General features: G+C 42.7%; 1 protein-coding gene across 1 annotated transcript in view; it reads left to right on the plus strand.

Annotated features, from left to right (window-relative positions):
• Positions 1 to 6,282: 6,282 nt before the first annotated feature.
• Positions 6,283 to 19,650, plus strand: part of CLPTM1L (CLPTM1 like) — a 28,184-nt gene continuing 14,816 nt past the window's right edge. Inside the window, exons 1-6 of the mRNA XM_063130202.1 lie at positions 6,283 to 6,548; positions 10,961 to 11,061; positions 13,019 to 13,208; positions 13,977 to 14,122; positions 16,257 to 16,335; positions 18,944 to 19,061. Coding sequence (XP_062986272.1) covers positions 6,366 to 6,548; positions 10,961 to 11,061; positions 13,019 to 13,208; positions 13,977 to 14,122; positions 16,257 to 16,335; positions 18,944 to 19,061 — 817 coding nt within the window. The 5' untranslated portion in view covers positions 6,283 to 6,365. The remainder of the gene's footprint in view (positions 6,549 to 10,960; positions 11,062 to 13,018; positions 13,209 to 13,976; positions 14,123 to 16,256; positions 16,336 to 18,943; positions 19,062 to 19,650) is intronic.

Genomic DNA, 19,650 nt, shown 5'->3' on the forward strand with positions numbered 1-19,650 from the left:
AGCCCAGCTACCCAAGAAAGTGCAGATTTCCAGTTACAACTGCATTCTGGAATGCGTTTTGGTCTGAGGGGTGTGCCAACTGGATAGGTCTGCAGTAAAATGGAGACCCAATTAAATTCTCATCTAGCCCTAATGGCCAGTGCAGTTGAACCCACATGAGAACTAATGCTTTTTCCTTCATAACTCTTTCTCCAGGAAAGATACGGAAGCCTTTTCCAAGTTCGGCCCTTTAAGAACATGAATGAAGAACACCAGTCTTGAAGAGGGATTGATGACCTGCAATTATTTAGGCTGTCAATTCAACTGGGGCGTCTCTCTCTCTCTCTCTCTCTCTCTCTCCTTTGCTAGACTTACCGTTAAATCTGCAACTGAGGAGGGGAAAGCCCACGATGCAACTATCCAGACATCACGTGTGGTGAGCTCAAGAAGAGAGCAGTCACGTCTGCCATTTTTTTTGTTTTCATGCGCACAGGTATTGGTTTTTTTAAAAAATTAAATTGATTTTCCTGTTCCCCCCACCCTGCCCCCGATGGGCGCAGCACTCCTGGGGAGCGCTGCACCCCGTGCGCGGCTCCCAGCTACCTGCGAGTAACTGCGCGGGGCCGGGGTCAATCCACAGAAACGGGCCACACCTTCCGCGGTCCTGGGCTCAGCTTGGGACTGTGGAGAAATCGGGCCCACAGGCCTTTGCTAGACCAGGCTATATCCCTGGCGTATAACCGGGATCACCCCTGTGTGTCCAGATGATGCACAGGGGATCTCAGGCTCCGGCAAGGATCAACCCTGCCTGGCCTCGGGATATAGCCCTACACTTTGGGACTGCTTTTTCCACGGTGCCGGGCTGAGCCCGGGACCGCAGAAGGTGTGGCCCGTTTCCGTGGCTTGACCCCGGCTCCACGCGGTTACTCGTGCGAGGCTGGGAGCTGCGCACAGGGCGCAACACTCTCCAGGAGTGCTGCGCCTATCGGGGGCAGGGTGGGGGAGTGGGAAAATCAATTTAATTTCTAAAAATAAATTACCTGTGTGCACGAGCGTTTGTGCGCATCATCCCTTTAAGAAAACAAAAAAATGGCGGATGTGACGGCTCTCTTCTTGAGCTCGTCACGCGTGACGTCTGGACTAGTGCAACAGCCCACGATAGTTGCCTCGTGGTCAATCCCCTCCTCCGTCGCAGATTTAATGGTAGGTCTAGCAAAGGCCTCTGTCTCTCTCTCTCTCTCTCTCTCTCTCTGACACACGCCTGACTCCAAGCAGTAGCACAGCCTGTTTTTTGAAGTGATGACACAATGTACTGCATGTATGAAAAAAATATTAACATATTGTACATTAAAAAATATAAAGGTTTTATTGACTTCAGCTTCATTCTGTTTCATTATTACTGTTGGATCCTGGATTGGATCTGGTTTTTCTTTTTCCACTATTTTTCCAATTACCTGGAGACCTGAAGAAAATGAGGAGTCAGCAGAACATGCAATTCCCTCAAATGTCAAGGTGTCAGCTGGACAGTTATTGAATTGAACACCACAGGAGTTAACAGAGGCCGGATCAGAGTTAGAAACGCAGCCAGAACAGAAAGAGGAGGCGGCATTTATCCCCCCTCGCTCTCAGAGAGCAAATAAAGGAGTCCCGCCAAAGCGGTTTGCCTCTGAAGCCTTTAATATAAGCTTTGAGCCAAATTCTTATGCAGATGTACAAAGATTCGGTTCTTTAGAAAGGCAGAAATGGCTAGAAGCCATGGAAAGTGAGTTGAAAAGCCTAAAAGACAATGAAGTTTTTCAAGAAACAGTTTTGCCTCCAGGGCAGAAGTCTGTAATGTGTCGATGGGTTTTTAAGCGCAAACAGTTAGAGACAGGGGAAGAAAAATTCAAAGCCCGACTTGTCGCAAGGGGTTTTAATCAAGTTAAGGAGGTAGACTATACCTCAACTGTAAAAGCAGAAACTTTAAGATTATTTTTAATTATTGCAGCAAAAGAAAAGTTAAAAATTAGGCAATATGATTTCCAAACTGCATACCTGAACGCCCCAATTCAGGAAAAAATATACATGAGAAAACCTGAAGGTTTTGAGTCAGATGACAACAAAGTTTGGTTCCTGAAGAAAGCAATTTATGGCCTTAGACAGAGTGCCAGGTGTTGGAATTCTGTCCAAAACACCACTTTGGTAAGTGAGATGGGATTTGAAAGGAGCTGTGTCTGTACACAAAGGGGAGTGGTCAGAATTATAAAGCTCTCATTGTTTTTGTTGATGATGTTTTGATTGCTTATCCTAGTGATGCAGAGGTCCAGAAAGTTGCAAATCAGCTTGGAAGCAGGTATAATTTGAAATCCTTAGGTCCAGTGAAGAATTACCTAGGAGTAGAAGTTAAACTAGCAGAAGACGGAGGTTTTTTGCTCAGTCAGAAGCAAAAAATTCTAAAGCTGCTAGAGGATTTTGGAATGCAGGATTGCAAAGGGGTCAAAAGCCCCATGGAATTGGATATCCAGAAAAACCTGCAAGGAGAAAGTTTCAGTGACCCAAGCCTGTATCACTCTGTGGTGGGTATGCTATTGTATTTGGTAAGCTGGTCAAGGCCAGATCTGTCTGCTGCGGTTGCTATCTTAAGCAGGGGGGGATCCGCACGTCACTCCCAGAGCGCTTCTATGGGACCCCAGTGCACCCCGAAAACGATAGTCTGACTTCCCTGTAAAAGAAACGAGGAAGAGCCGTCCATGCCGCCGCCGCAGAGACCTCTCCGCCGGCGAGGAGAGCTCGGCAAAAGAGCTCTCCTCTCGGCAAAAGCTCGGTGAGGAGAGCCCGCCTTCTTTTGCCGAGCTCTCCTCGTCAGCGGAGAGCTCTCCTCCTCCTCCTCGTCTTCGGCGGCATGGACGGCTCTTCCTCGTTTCTTTTACAGGGAAGTCAGACTATCGTTTTCGGGGTGCACTGGGGTCCCATAGAAGCGCTCTGGGAGCGACGTGCGGATCCCCCCCGGTTCATTGCCAAGCCAACAGTGGCTGCTTGGCATGCAACCAAGAGAGTGTTAAGTACCTCAAAGGCACCTTAAATTACAGTTTGAAGTTATCTGCTGAGCCAGATAAAAAGCTCTTGAGTTATGTGGATTCGGATTGGGCAGGCTGTATAGAAGACTGGAAGTCAACGTCTGGAATTGTGCTAATGTTGGGAAAAGGACTAATCTCTTAGAAGTCCAGAAAGCAGGCTTTTGTCTCCAGATCTTCCTGCGAAGCAGAGTATGGGGCACTGTCAGAGTTGTGTGGAGAAATCACTTGGCTAATGCAATTAATAAAGGATTTCAAAATCCAAATTGAAACGCCAATCACAGTGTTCTGTGACTCCCAGGCATGTATTGCGTTGGCAAACGCAGACATGTTCAAGTCAAAATCCAAACACATTGCTATTAAGTACCAAAATGTGAAAGAACACATAAGTAGTGGAACTCTGAAGTTGTGTTATTGTGAGTCACAAGAAAACTTTGCTGACATATTCACAAAACCTTTAGGAGCTACAAAACACAGGGAGATTTGGGAAACACTAGGTTTCAGGCAGGATGAAATGTAAACGTCTGTACAAGTGTTGTGTTGTAAAAACTGTGGCGTAAAAATCAAAAGAACGGGTGTTGGATCTTGAAGAAAATGAGGAGTCAGCAGAACGCGCAATTCCCTTAAATGTCAAGGTCTCAGCTGGACAGTTATTGAAGTATTGTATGGAAGCATTTTCATCAATTAATCAATTAGTGATTGCATGTTTTCATGTTTCTTATTCTTCATCTTACCCCATCTTGATGTATGCTGATGTGTATTGATCGTCTGTGAGTATTTGTATATATGCTGCCATAACTAAATTATTTCAACTGTCAGTAAAGGGTTTGCTTTTAACTTACAAAGAATCCTTTGCCTCATCGAGTCTTTGCTGCGTCCTAAACTGAGAGCCGCTGCTACTTCTGCTCAACTCTGGTTCAGAGTGTGATTTCCCAACAATTATGTATATTGGTTTTGGTATTTTCTTGTTTTGGTTTGCTATGCCTATTGGTTTTATATCTTTTAGGAATTATTATTATTTTTGCTCTGAACCACCTTGACAACTAAAGAATGAATGAAGGGATGCATACATTATATTTGCCCAGGAATGAATTGAAACAGCAACTACAGTTGCTTTAATTTGCTTAACAGCCCACTTCACATGCATATGGAAGAGGGATCCTTCCCATTTAACATAAAAAATAATTTAATTATTGCGGCTGATTTTCCAGTTTAATTCTGTGTTCTCCTAAACTCTTAAGTTACTTTGAAGCTGTTGCTTTTATTTCAGCTGGGCTGAATATCACACCCTTCCCTTCCACAGGACCATTTGTCCCCTGCAGAAGGGGGGAAATGCCCTTAACTTGGGAGGGCAGGAGGGAATTAAATCAAATCACTTTCTGCAGTGCTTCCCATATAACTTTAGACACCATACTATTTCATTATCAAAACACGTGTTGGTTTAAGACCAGGGTTAAGGCTACCTCATGTTGCTCGAGTTTTGCTAGAGAAATCCTGGAAGGTGACCTCTTCCTGTTTGTTACTTCCCTCAGTAGCTGCAGGATGGGTTACTACCTCTGTTCTAGTCTGGACTAGAGTGTTACCTGTACCTTTAAGATACAGGTAGATAAAGACTAAACTAACACACCTGTCTGCAGAACTGGCCACCATTGAATCTGTTCAATAGAGTTGCTTGGGATTGAGGGTTGAGCTCCTTAATTAACATTTGGCTGTTAATTTTATCATGTTTCTGAAACTTTGTATTTGTTTTGCAGCCAAACTTCCTGGGGTGGGGAATTAATAAGTTTCTGGGACAGAAAGATTACTTAAGGTGTTTCAACTTTCCCTTACTCCCACCACATTGCTTGTGAATTGCAGCGAGTCCTAACAGAAAAGTCTCTGAGCCTTATCTGTTGCTATTTGCCAATAACTTTGTCTTATGTATGTTTTTTGGTTTTCACAGATTTAAAGATTCAGTTTGAAATTTGGCTTTCTGAAGAAGCCAAAACATGGCAAAACAGGACTGAAATGGGTGCATGTTATACTTTGCCTATCTTGTAGAAAACCTGTGTTCAATGCACGCTCTCGTGTTCTCTCCGTCGCCCAGCTGTTAAACCTCATTGCTTTTTGCACTTTATTTACGTCTTCATTTCATACTGAGTGTCTAGCATGTTTTGTGTAGACTCGTTCAATTTACTATTTTCTGTTTAATTGCATCGTTCCTATGTTATGGTTTGTCACACATTATAATATTGTTTGTAGAGTTGTGTGCTCTTTAGCATTTATTTTTAATTGCAAATTCAACTGGTGCCCCTCTTTTATTGGACTGATGATTGGTTCTCAAGCCAGAAACGGGTGGGGGAGGAGGACACTGGAAACTCTGTGCTCCCTCCTTGGCGTGAGGATTACCAAGCGCAACCCTGCAGGAGGAAAACTGCGGGCTTTAGGGGCAACATGGTGTCAATGTGGTGCCGTCAAAGCAGCCCTCTTTTCTAGGAAGGAACTTTATTAGTAGTCTCTCCCAGGCAAGCTTTTTCATGTTACTGGGGCGGGGTTGGAAATGACCATGTGGTGGAGAACCTGGTGAAATTCCCTTTTCTATGCAACTGTTAAAGGTGCAGGAGCTATACTAGAGTGACCAGATTTAAAACACGGCAGGGCACCTGCAGCTTTAACTGTTGTGATGAAGAGGGAATTTCACCAGGTGTCATTTGTATATATGGAGAACCTGGTGAAATTCCCTCTTCATCACAACAGTTAAAGCTGCAGGTGCCCTGCCCTCTCTTAAATCTGGTCACTAGTATAGCTCCTGCACCTTTAACTGTTGCGATGAAGAGGGAATTTCACCAGGTTCTCCATATATACAAATGACACCTGCTGAAATTCCCTTTTCAATACAACTGTTAAAGATACAGGAGCCCTGTCCTCCTTTTCATAGGGTCACCCTAAGTAAGTCCCGTTGAACTCGATGGGGCTTACTTCTGAGCAGTTATGCATCAGTCTGCACTAGAGGCCTACGTTTCCTGTCAAGCCCAGCGGGAACTTCTCGGGGCGGAGGAAACGCGCGAAAGGTATTCCTCGCAAGCAGGGACGGAAGGCCTGCATTTTCCACGAAGACCCTGCAGGAGCCAGTGAGACTACATTTCCCGGCATGCCAGGCGGGGGCGGCCAATCTGTTTCCGTTGCTGAGGGAAGGAAGAGCCGAGGAGAAGGAAGCGGTCTGGCCGGTTGGCCTGGCTCGCTCGCGTGAGGCGAAGGCCCCTGGGTTGGGAACGGCGGCGTGCGCGTGGCCTGTGTGCTGCTGTGGTGGGTGGTCGATGCCGCTGGCGGCCGCTGTGCCGGTCCGGGGGGGCGATGCTGCCGAGGCGCAGCTCGCTGACGGGGCTGGCGGTGGGGCTGTTCGCCGTCTACGTGGCGCACACCTGCTGGGTGATGTACGGCATCGTCCATACCCGGCCTTGCCTCGCTGCCGGGCGCGACGGCGAAGGGAACGACGGCTGCATCCGGCCTTACCTGGCGCGGCGGCCCAAGCTCCAGGTGAGGCGCTTGGCAGGGTCGCCTGGACCCCTTGTCCTTCTCCCTCCCTGCACCACAACCACATGCTAATTAGAGGGAATCATAACTTTAAAATGACGCTTCCTTGGTGGGGTGGGGTGGGGTGGGGGAAATATTTCCTTTTTCGTTTTTATCCTCTCTAGGTGCAGGTTGTTTTCGCGGAGCTGGGCGGGGTGGGGGTGGGGTCGCCCAAAAGTATTGCAGTGGGCAGTTGGATGGTGTCATTTTTTAGTATCACTCCCCACCCCGTCCTCTACGGCAGCCTTCCCCAATCCGGTGCAGCTGCCAACACATCTGGAGGGCACTAGGCTGGGGGAAGGCTGCTGCAAGGTTTATTATTATTATTATTATTATTATTATTATTATTATTATTATTATATCTGTTTGTATCCCGCTTTTTGCCCAATGTTGGGCCTCAAGGTGGCCTTACAAAGTTTAAAACATACATTGGGGGGACGGGACGACAAAACGTAAACGTTTAAAATACACAACAAAATTATAAGACATTAACATAGATGGAAATAATAAGGTAGGGTGACCATATGAAAAGGAGGACAGGGCTCCTGTGTCTTTAACAGCTGTATTGAAAGGGGAATTTCAGCAGGTGTCAATTGAAGGGGGTGAAATTTCCTCTTCATCACAACAGTTAAAGCTGCAGGTGCCCTGCTCTCTTTTAAATCTGGTCACTCTAGTATAGCTCCTGCACCTTTAAACTATGGTGATAAAGAGGGAATTTCACCAGGTTCTCCATATATACAAATTACATCTGCTGAAATTCCCTTTTCTGTGCAACTGTTAAAGATACAGGAGCCCTGTCTTCCTTTTCATATGGTCACCCTAAATAAGGTGTAGTATGCACTTGTATGTTGGGCCTCGCTGGGTTAAGCCAAAGATCCCCAAGACCCGTGTCCTGGCTGTGCAAGAATTCCAGCAACCAGCAGGTACCATTCGCTGGGCTGCTAGAAAGTGGTCAGTGGTTCCTTGTTGGCCTAACAGTTTATTTTCTGCCCACCATTGGGCTCAGGGCATGCTGTCAGCCAGGAAGTTCATTTGGGAAGTGCTGCGCCCCACCTTGCCCAATCTCTGCGTATAACTCGCTTGTTAGCTGTGGGCAAGTCGCTATCATTCTGCCTCTGCCCCTCTGCAAGTTGGGGATGGTGATACTTACATTATAAGATACTGTATTTCTTCGATTGTAAGACACCATCGATGGTAAGACGCACACTAATTTCAGTACCACCAACAGAAAAACAACAACCCTAAGACACACCCGCGATTCTAAGACGCACCCAGTTTTTAGAGATGTTCATATGGAGAAAAAAGTGTGTCTTAGAATTGAAGAAATAGGGTAACTGTAAAAGTAAGGGGTCAACAACGGGAGCCTTTTGAGTCAAATCCCACTGCCATGCTGTCACAGTAGGGTTAAGCAGCAGGACATTTGATAAGCATAGGGGTACATGGCTCCACCCCGCTGCCCTGACAGTTGTCATCTGGCAAAAATTCTATGGTTTACTGAGATAATGGGTTGGATCCAGAATAGTGCTCAGCAGAAGTGGGCGGGGAGGGTGATCTTTAAAATTTCACTTTTCTCCTGCAAACCCCTTTGGCTCTTAAAAACCTGCTCCAGGAGACTGGGCAACCCTCTGGAGCAGCATGAGAAGAGGGGGACGAGAGAATTGGCGAATATTGCCTCCCCATCTTTTTCCTCTAGTGGAGAACTTCTGATCCTGATGCTTTCTGTTGATGGAATTGTTAATCTGGATCTAACTCAATGTATGTGAAGTGCTTTGACCATCTGGAACTCCCGGTGTGTTGATGTCAAGCAGGCACTGACATTTTTTTTCATTTTCAGTAGATGCTGAATGCATTTTTATTTAAACAAGCCTTCAGTGACAGACCAGACACTTTTTTTTGGTATAATTTGATTTAAAAAATAATAATTATGTATTTTGATTCCCTTTTTTTGTCTTTTTTTTAATTGTTCACTGCTCTGGAATTTTATTGGATATAGAGCAGTATATAAATCTTGTATATAAAATCAATCAATATCTAAAATACTATAGAAGTGCTAAGTATTGTTATTGCGTAATTGACATTACATTCTGTTGCCAATAATTGCTGGGAACAGGCGCTTTATTTTTCATCCTTTTTTTTTTTTTAATTGTAGGAATGTATTAATCCTTTGAGGTGTTGGAGTTTTTTGGGTGCCCCCCTCAAGATTATAGGAATTAGTACATCAATTTTCTGTGAGTGATCAAAATATAGGTTTCAAACTTGAACCAAGGAGGTTGGGAGAATTAACATATACAGGCACTAGCATCACAACAGTCTAGGAACCAGTGATCACATAGGCACCAGAACAGAAGTGGATAAATATCTGTAATTTTTCAACCATGGAATAATGCTATGAGACCTTTGCAATCAGGTGCCTTGCATTTTCCAGTATTATGAGTTGACTCTTGCTGCCAGAGGATGGACTTTGTCTAATTACACCATATTATATCTTTCATTTGCAGTGACTTAGTCATATTATATCTTTGGAACGTAGAGAAGAGGAATTGCATTTTTTTCACAGTAGTGGGCCATCTGAGAGGCAGGGCGGGGAGTAAATGACGGGGCAAATAATTTGGCAAGCTTGTTTGTTTCTCTTTCTTTTCCTCTGTGTTGCACTGTTCTCTGTAGTTTGTCCTGTTGTATCAGCATATTGTGTTGCCAGAAGTAGGAAGTAGTAAATATTAACTGCTGGCAATTGGAGGTCATGATTTGCACAGAACTGGAGAATGACGTGGAAGGAAGCACATGAAATTTAGTCCTCACCACCCAGATTGGTCTACCACAGTGCGGCCACAGGGGTTCCATAAGCAGAAGGCAGGTGCACTACAAAAAAGGACGAAAACTCTTAAGATGACTTATGCAAATAAACCAAGGCAACATGTCTTGCAGAGAGAGGCAACTTCCACTCTTAAAACATTGGACAATCTGGGTGGTCGAGGCAGAGGGATTCCACCCCAGTCCAGTCCCAAATATGCTGAACAGTTAGACATTGAAGGTCAGTTTTTAAACTCTCTGAGCAGCAGGGTTGAAACTTCTGCCCAGTTTTGACCCACAGTGCTCAGGTGAAATTTGAAATGTGGAAACAATAGAAAAGATGCATGTTTTAGTTTCTCCTTATGCAAGTGATGTTGACTAAGAAGCTTATATCTCCTGCACTTTCTCTCTCAAAAAGACACATAAGGTGATTTGCATCAGTTCAATAAAAGAATTAAGCGGCAAAGCAATAAAATAGATTACTGTGAAAACCAAACTTAGCAGTTAATAATCTATATTCTTTACGAGAGCATGAAAAAAATCAGCAGGACGGGAGGTTAAATCAGAGTGAGGCAAATGAACCAGTCTAAGCCAGGAAGTTCCTCAGTCTGTGGCTGAGTTCAGATGACACGCTAATCTATGGTTGTTTCCTATTCTGTTCCTATTACACCCACCCACCCCAGTTGATTAACGTGTTGTCCGAACTCAGCCTGTGTGTATGACCAATGTAAAGACTTTCCCTCATGCCTTGGCCAAGCTGACCTCTGTTGCTGGGACACTGAGTAAAGCTTCCCCAGCAGAGCATAATATACAGGTAGATTCCAATGGGATGAGGCGATCTTTCATACACCTATCCAATATGGTTTCTGCATTTCAGATAACTTGGATGCAACTATACAAACGTGTTGCTTGGGTAACAGAAGAACTAGCCATAAATTGAGTAAATTCTATCCAGCTCAGTCAGGCCAAGGGGAATTACTTGCATGCATAAACACTTTGGTGGCTCTCTCCTGAGTCTTCCATAAATGGTGCAGTCTTAACTTTTCTGTTACTATGTGCTCTCTTTCCTTTACAGGCCTTTCAAAATGTGGGGTGGGGACCCTTAAGTTGCGTTAAACGAGCCTACATAACTTGTGGCCCACCAACCTAAATGTTGCACACCAACTATGTATTATGGTCCACCACTTCCTCAACAGCCTCCTTGTTTCTATAGCCACAGGCAGAAAGCAAAAATAGGAGGCTTAGCAAGCCCCGGGTAAGCCTAACCTATGAAAATGGGCTTGTGGGTTCCATTCAACTTGATGGGGCACAAATTGTGTAGGCTGCTTTGCTGAAATGGAGGGGAGAAGAGGAGGAGGCAGTAAGCGTTTCTTAACTCCTCTTTATGGTTTTACCAAAGTATGTGCGTCCAGGGGTGGTGTAGAGAGAGGACTAGCAGGTTCTGTAGGTTGCCTGTCACCTAAGATAAAGGGAGTAAATACCCTAGAGGTGTCAGGAGTACAATGAGCTCCTTTTCAGTACCAGCCAAGGTAACATGGTGGAAACAAATCTTTGTGCAAGCACTAATTGATCCTTTTCTGTTTCAGCTAAGTGTTTATACCACTACACGATCAAACATAGGTACTGAGAATAATATTGATCTGGTTTTGAATGTGGAGAATTTTGATGTCGAGTCCAAATTTGAAAGGTAAGTATTATAGATTTGTTTGTACAGTTTCTACAAAAGAATTCTTTTTGTGTCCATACTTTCCATTGAGCTTAAGTTAAATTCTTTTAAGTCCCATTTATTTTAGTGGCACGCTTAATATTTAAATCTCTCTGTAAAATGACACAGTCATCAAAGTATTTAAAAGTGCGATCCTATGCATGTTTAGACAGAAAAATAGTCCTAAAACTCCTAGTATTCCCTAGTTAGCATGGCTGCCTAAGGAATGCTGAGAGTTGTAAGACTTTTTTCTTCTATAAACATGAATAGGATTGTAGCCTAACTTTAGCTAGATTATCTAGTACCCCATAATTTCCATGGAAGCTTTCAGGCCATAATATTTTATTTTTATTTAAAATATTTACATGCTTCCTTTTATCAGTGATAAAAAAGCTATTTACAAAAATGAAAAAAATAGTTACATCTCAATTTTAAGCATGTTTACTGAGAAGAAAGTCTTATTGATGTTTAACAGGATTTACTTCCAGATACGTTTGCTTAGACTGCTGTTATAAGATAAACTGTTTTGATTTTATGGGCCAGATTTGTACATGGTGTAGGTTCAAGAGTCCACAAACTTTGGCTTACTAGTAAAACCTATTTGTGATCATTACTAATTCCTTCCATCGCTGAGTTCAGTGATATGTGCAGAGAACTTGGGAAAGGGAGGAGGGTTCTCTTGCACAGTGGTTCTCAACCTTTTTTGCTCCATTCCCCCCTTTCACCATTGTTCAGAATATAATTCCCAAGATAGTCTTAACTCAAAAGGTGCATTCCAAATAATATGCATATAATATTGAAAATATTTTTTATTTCTATATTAGTACATATACATTTATTTGGATTATTTTTATAGTAGTTTTACAAATTTAATAGCAATAGAAAATGTTGATAGATTTTAATTTAAAATTACTTAACAGACTAAAGTTACTGAGGCATACTTCAATGAACAAAAAATTCAATAGAATTCCAGTGTAATGTAGTTTATTTTATTCAATGAAGATTACAGTCAGTGAGAAACCTGTGATTGTTTTTTCTTTGCCAGTTCTTGGCTATGCGGAGGAGTGCTTGAAAGGGCACATCATACTTTGCTGAAGTATCCCCCCCCCGAACCCTAAAATCCCCCCCTTGTTGAGAACCCATGCCTAGGCTTCTGCAGAAGACTCGTGGCATCCTTACTGCTGCCGCTACCTATAAAATTCCAATGGGAAGAGAAAGAAACTACCCCTGCTTTCCTGTATATACAATAACAAGGGTGGAGAGGGTTTCTCTCTTGGCCCAGTAGTACCTTGCTGCTTCCTCCTGCAGAAGCCCAACAGGTAGGGAAAGGAATGACTTCTCCTTCCCCTACCCCATTTATATGCGCACACATCCTTGTTGTCCATAGAAAACATTATTTTCTTCTCGTTGTGCATTTGCAGGAGGTGGCAGCAGCAAGTCATTGCTAGTGCTTGCTGTAGAAAACCAACATGAAGGAGGAGAGCCACCTTGCCTTTCCTCCATGGAGAATGGTGGGGAGCAGTAGTTTCTCTCTCATGAGCAGAGCTTTTACTGGCAAATAGGCAAATGGATATAGAGAATCCTGACTGCTGAAGTTCTGCCTTATTTATAAATGACCTTTCTTTTACAGGGTTTTATGCTTTTGTCGGAGGTGGCAGTTAAAAGTGCCTGCAGTTATAAAATTGGACAAAAGCAAAGAATGCTACGTATTGGAACAAGTCAAACTAAAACTCAGAATCCAAACAAGAATTTGAATTGGTTATTTTTGCCATTTTTCATCTAAAGCATGAGTTCATCTTAAAAGTTCTAAATTAATGGAGAAAAGTATCTTACTTTCATTATCTAAGGTGCTAGTTATTCTGTTTGAGAGAAAACTGATGTGATTGTATCGATTGGCTAAAACGAAGTGTAAACATTATTTATATATTATATTTTTTAGAACAGTTAATGTATCTGTACCAAAGAAAACACGAAATAATGGAACATTATATGCATACATATTCCTTCATCATGCTGGAATTCTGCCTTGGCACGATGGCAAGCAGGTGCATATAGTTAGCCCTCTGACTACATATATGGTACCTAAACCAGAAGAAATCAATCTCCTCACAGGCGAATCTATCACTCAGGTGAGGGTTTTCTTGTTGGTGGATTTTTATTTTTATTTATTGCATTTTTATACCGCCCAATAACCGAAGCTTCTGTGGTTTTACAGTGTTTCCAATGAAGAACTCACTAAGTGAAAACAGTGCTGATATGTTCTTCACGTGAAGGCCACTATCTCAACTAAGCACATTCAAATTGTCCTTTCCCTTGCTTTTCTCTCACCTACAAGTGGCCGGGCTTAGAATGTGCATGTGCTCAGTTCAGTAAATTGCTTAGACACTTGATTCCTTTATAATCTGTTATAAATTGAAGGCAGGGCTGTGACAGTTATTTGCCATTCCATATATTTCGTTTTAGGGCATGAATCAAGTCAATGCAAACCAAGTAAATATCTTCTATGCAGAACCTGGCAGTTTTATATCTGATTCATCATAGAAATGTGAAGTAACTTGCATTTCTGAACTATTGTTTCCATCACTACACAAGCTTGCAAAGGAATTGGCTTGTCAGTTATTCTGCTCACAATTTGGGAGGTTTCCCTCTGCCATGTTATTTGCCTGAATATATAATGACAGAGGGACGGATAGAAGCTTTATTTTTTCAGATTAGATTGTATTGGCTGCAAAATGAAGATGGAAACATGGACAATTAGAGGCTGTAAGCAATCATGAGCAAATAGTAAGCTGTTTTGTAGCTACCATAAACCTGCTGTAGCTACCATAAACCTAGATTTCTGAAGTGGTATTGAATCTTGTATTTTTACTCTTGTATCCTTTTTTTAAATTGAAAAGCAAATTGAAGCAGAGAAAAAGCAAACATACGCCCTAGATGAGCCTGTTTCGCATTGGAGGTCCAGGTTGACTTTAAATGTGATGGTGGAAGACTTTGTGTTTGATGGATCCTCTCTCCCAGCCGATGTGCACAGATACATGAAAATGTAAGCTAACATTGGTGATTTTTGCTATTAGTCCTAAGGACCACAAAATATTTAGATACTGGGTAAAGAGAAGCATTTTAATATCATGGCCAAAGCAAGCAGGGGTGGGCAACACATCTCCCAGAGGCCACATGTGGCCCTGCCACCTCCTCTGTGCTGTGGAAATTTGGTGGTGGGAGCAAAAGAAAGCAGTGGGTTTGCCACCAAAATGTCATGTCTAGCCCTGATCCCCCTGGTTTGGAAGGTGTTCAATCAGAATCAGACTCTGAAGTAGAGGAGTTGGCGCCAGACACAGACCAGCCTGTACCAGTGAGGGAGAAAGTTCTCACAGGTTCGTCACTGCTGGTGGTGAACTCTCTCCAGAGCTTATCTCGTCCAGGGCAAATAATACACAGCCAATGGGAACCAACATTCGTCTGAAGGAGAAAGCACGGACAGGTTATCCGATCCTAGAGTACACCGCTGACTAAAATGGGCGGAGCGAAAGGAAGGTGAGAGGAAATCGGCCCAGCTCACATCGCATCAGAAGCTGCCTCAGAACTAGTCTCTCTGAAGTTAACGCATCTTGGGAAAAGGCTTTCCATTCTCCTTGAAAGGACAATTGTCTTGCTTAGTTTGCATAGTTTTGTCTAGGGGAAAGTTCCTAGAGATTAGACTCTGTTCTGGTGGGAAGAGATGTTTATCGCTTAAATAAAGCTTTGTGGATTACTTAGCAGGCCTTGTTATTGTCTCCCAAGAAGGCAGGAGGTTTTTGAGAAACACGACACAAAATTCAGTGTCAAATCGCTATAAAGACTCAAAAGTGCCCAATTTAGCTTGTTTTCAGGCTCAACATGGCACTTTTGAGTCTCTATAGTGTTTTGCTGCTGAGGTTTGGTGACAAACGGCTGTTAGCTTGGTTTTCTGGTGGCAGGATTGTGGCCCCCAGGAGGGTCCAGGGAATGGGAACTGGCCCCAGGGCTGTCTAAAGTTGCCCATCCCTTGCCTAGGATAAGATAAGACAATTTGTTGAATGCTGCTGAAGTAACTCTCTCCATTTTAATAGACCTTTTAGTAAATGGCATAGTGAAAACCTATTTCAATGGGTTGGAGTTTGAAGCCAACTGCACTACCATAACCTAACATTTCTCCTAGAAGATGGTGGTGATGTAGTGACTCTATGTAGCATTAAGTGGATTATTGGACTTGAACAAGCAAGACCTTTGTTCAAATCCTTGCTCAGAAAAAGCCACAGACAAAGTCAAGTGGGTATTATTACTAATAGAATAGGACTGTGTATATAAACATACAACCCATGTTTATATGTTAGCTTATATAGTAGTTTTTGTCTACAATATGTGTTATTTTCATCAAAGATGTAATAAATTACTTTGTAATGTTCTTTCAGTAACAATGCCCACTTTACAAGCATTGCTTACAGGCTTCATTGACTTTGATTATGGTTTTTGCATGTCAAATACTTGCTCAGCCGTGGAATTTGCTGGGTGGCCTTGGGGGAAGTCACTATATGTTTGTCTAACTTTCCTAAGGGGTTGGGGATAGAAACAGGAAAGCATCTTGTATGCTGCCCTGAACTGCTTTGAGGACGTTTTGATACGCATTTTGTGAGTTCACTGTTTGCCCATCTCTGTAGATGCTACATAGTTTTTGGAAAGGGAAATTAAAATTAAGCACCAATGCCCCACCCCAAAATAGTCTTATGTCAAGCTCCATTGCTCATCCATAACCATTTTTTGCTTGGCAATCTGGATAACAAGTCAAAGCCAGAGGTTTCCGATTGCAGAGGCTGTCATGTTGTACCTGAGAGGACAGTGACATGTGACTGGCTTGCAGTTCTAAAAGAGACTAATTTGAGTAGAGGAGCCACCTATACCCCATACACTCTGATAAGGAGTGGAAAAATTTAAAGCTTAAGTGAATATTTTCTTCCCTGTATCAAACAACTATGATAAGTATTTCTTCAGCCTTAAAAAAAAAAACCTCATAGAGGCTTTGGAGAAATATTTAGCTGATACCACAATGTTTGCTTTGTACTGAAAGATGTGTATGATAAAAAGATGTATTTATTGAGTTGGAATAGAAATATTTGTTTCAAAGCTAATATACTTTCAATAAAATGCTTTTTAAAATGTAGGGTCCAGTTGGGCAAGACGGTGCATTATCTTCCAATATTATTTATTGATCAGCTGAGCAACAGAGTAAAAGATTTAATGGTGAGTAACAGAATTTGTGCCATTGTAATGTTTTTATCATACTGTCTGCTTGTCTCAGTGGGTATCCATTATTTCTGCTACAGCAGCTTACTTTGAAAAAGCATGCTCAAAACAAACTTTCCATCCCTTTCCTAGCAAGCAGCTGAACATTTGGGGAGGGAACTTCATAAAACCGGATAGTCTTTTCACTCTCCTCTTCTGCTTGCCAGTCTTGTTGTGTGCCCTTGCATGCCTCCTTTCTAGGTCCACTCACACAGGCTGCTTGTGAGCAGTGGTGCAGCTAGAGCAGGACCTTGGGGCCAGAGTCCAGGCTCCCGCAGCCTATGGTTCTCCCAAACGACCGCCCAGAGAGCAGCAGTTGACAAGGGCAGCAGAACCAAACTTGTGTAGTCAGGATGGTGCTATGATTTACATTAGTTTAAAATTACAAACTGCACCTGCTCAGATAGGTAGATACATATTTAGGCTGTGCACTGCCTCGGGCTGAATCTGCAAATCCGAGCTGGTACCGGGTCAGCAAAGACACCCGGAGGCCAAGGTAGATTGGTACCAAAGCCTTCATGGTGCTGTGGGTCACTCTGCCTGCCTACCCATGAAAGCTGGCGCGAGGCCGACCATGAGTCCATGTGAGTCCATTGGACTCATTGGACTCACCTCCCTATCCTGCCCTGCCCTCCGCTCCCTCCCCAGTCACCTCCTGCTGCCAGGACTTACCTTGCCATATGTCCTCCTCGCTGAGAGCTGAGCTGCAATTTAAAAGTAAGATTATGGGGACACCCTTTTTTAAGTAGATATATGGCTGCAAATTACAGCAGTTGTATAGAGCCATTTCTCCTAGTTTGCAACCATAGATTTATTAAAAGAGAGACCCTGAGATCTTACCTTTAAAACACAGTTTAGTTCTCAGGGAGGATGCTGCTGGTAGGAGGTAAGTCCTACCAGCAACTCTGGGTGGGGATTGCGGGGAATCAGGAGTCCAATCTGGTCTGCCTTGAACCTCGCTTTCCTGGGTGCCAGCCACATGGCCAGCACCCAGGAACCCACAAGGCTGACCCGCTTCTGGGGGCGGGGGGATCTTGTTTCGGTGCCAAAGTGAAGCGCCCAAGCACCGAAGCGCCCCATGTTGAATTGGGGTCATTTCAGAGGCTCCGAAACAGCCTCCAAGGCAAGTCGGGCTGGGCTGAGCAGAGCCCTATTTTTGTTTTGTTTTTAAATCAGGGTTGGCAAACAGTCTTTTTGTTGCTTTTCTAATATATCAAGAACGTAGAAGCAATTTATAGCATGGAATGGGAGTTGGAGGAGAGAAATGTTAATTCTGTGCTTCACAACTGAAGTAAAGCACATGGTTATCTAAAGGGTCTAAAGTGTCCTAGCTGCACCACTGACTGTGAGTGGAAGTTGCATATACATGCTGGTGAGAAGTAGGGCAGTTCATTGCTTTCAACTGCATTCCCCTCTGTGCCCTGACTCACTCGCCCTGCATTCCCCCCTCTCAATTTCCTGCTGATTGTATCATTGCTACCAGCAATACCGAGTGTTCTTTCCATTGAGGAAAGAGTGGTCTGTATCAGGATCTCTGGGATAGGGAATGGAGAGCCTGTTGTGTCAGGGTGGGAAAGAATTATTTGTATGAGGATAGCAGAGATGGGTGTGCGTGTGTGTGTGCATGCAACAGACAGCTGATATAGAGGCCCTCAGGGCTGAAAAGGTTAAGCATCCCTATTCTGAGCAATGATTGGGCACTACATCCCCCTGGCTGAGGACTGGCAGAAGAAGGGGAATTAAAGGACTCCATTGAACCTTATGAGAATCTCTTCTGTCTATACACCTAGTGACGAATGTGGCATCTCAGTATTTCTAAATGCAAATGTGCAATACCCTATTTCTTTGATTCTAAGATGCACTTTCCCCCCCCCCATATAAACATCTCTAAAAATGGGGTGCATCTTAGAATTGTGGGTGTGTCTTAGGTTTTTTTTTTTTTTCTGTTGGTGGTACTGAAATTAGTGTGTGTGTTACAATTGATGGCATCTTACAATTGAAGAAATACGGTACGTTAAAAGGTAACTGGGATTAGAATGTTAAAAGTCACATTTTGCAATTGGGATGTTGCATTTTTCATTATGGCAGGTGGTTGTTATAAGTGATACAACAGATGACAGTTTAGATTTACTCTTTCTATCCTTGGATAAAGATTAAATATAATTTCTACCAGAATAGGAATTAACTCTACTATTGGAATAGATGGTATTTACAAAATATTTTTCAGTAGATAAGAGATTTTATAGATATTTTATAGACTTTTCTGAATATTACTTGTCTCTTGGTTAGTTTGAATGTTCAGTGATTAATTTGTATTAACCTCTTGTCTTAATCTTCAATGACATTTTGCCTTTAGCCCCTCTGTTAATATTATGAACCTATATCTGTAATATTACAAGTTACTTCTTTGGTAGATTTTTTTTAAGTTAAGGTAATTTGATTGCTGTAGCAGTCCATTGTATGATGTCGCCCTTTTACATGTGATTTAGGAACAAGTAAAAGATGAAACTGGTAATAGATCTCAGCATTAATCTTGTTGACAATTTCCCCCCCCCCAATAACGCAGATAATAAACCGTTCAACAACAGAGCTACCACTTACAGTGTCATATGATAAAATATCCTTGGGAAAACTCAGATTTTGGATCCACATGCAAGATGCTGTGTATTCCTTGCAGCAGTTTGGTAAGCTCTCTTCTGTTTGATTAATGGGAGTGCAGTGGAGCTCTTTATCAAGTGAGGCTGCTTAGAAATTTCTGCAATAACAGTATTGGAGATCACAAATGGTTCTTTAAATGATTCTTCCTTTGGATGTTTAGTTTTTGTAGCATTTAAGAGTAAAAACATAGTTTTAAAGTCTAGAGCAGTGGTTCTCAAACTTTTTCAGGTCACCGCCCCCTTGGTTCCACAAACTCATGCCCAGCGCCCCCTACCCTACACTATAATTTATTTTATTTATTTATTTATTTATTTATTACATTTTTATACCGCCCAATAGCCGAAGCTCTCTGGGCGGTTCACAAAAATTAAAACCATCATAAAACAACCAACAAGTTAAAAATACAAATACAAAATACAATATAAAAAGCACAACCAGGATAAAACCACGCAGCAAAATTGATATAAGGTTAAAATACAGAGTTAAAACAGTATAATTTAAATTTAAGTTAAAATTAAGTGTTAAAATACTGAGTGAATAAAAAGGTCTTCAGCTGGCGACGAAAGGAGTACAGTGTACAGTGTAGGCGCCAGGCGGACCTCTCTGGGGAGCTCA

This window comes from Elgaria multicarinata, chromosome 7 (genome assembly GCF_023053635.1).
Source record: "Elgaria multicarinata webbii isolate HBS135686 ecotype San Diego chromosome 7, rElgMul1.1.pri, whole genome shotgun sequence".
Taxonomy (NCBI): Eukaryota; Metazoa; Chordata; class Lepidosauria; order Squamata; family Anguidae; genus Elgaria; species Elgaria multicarinata.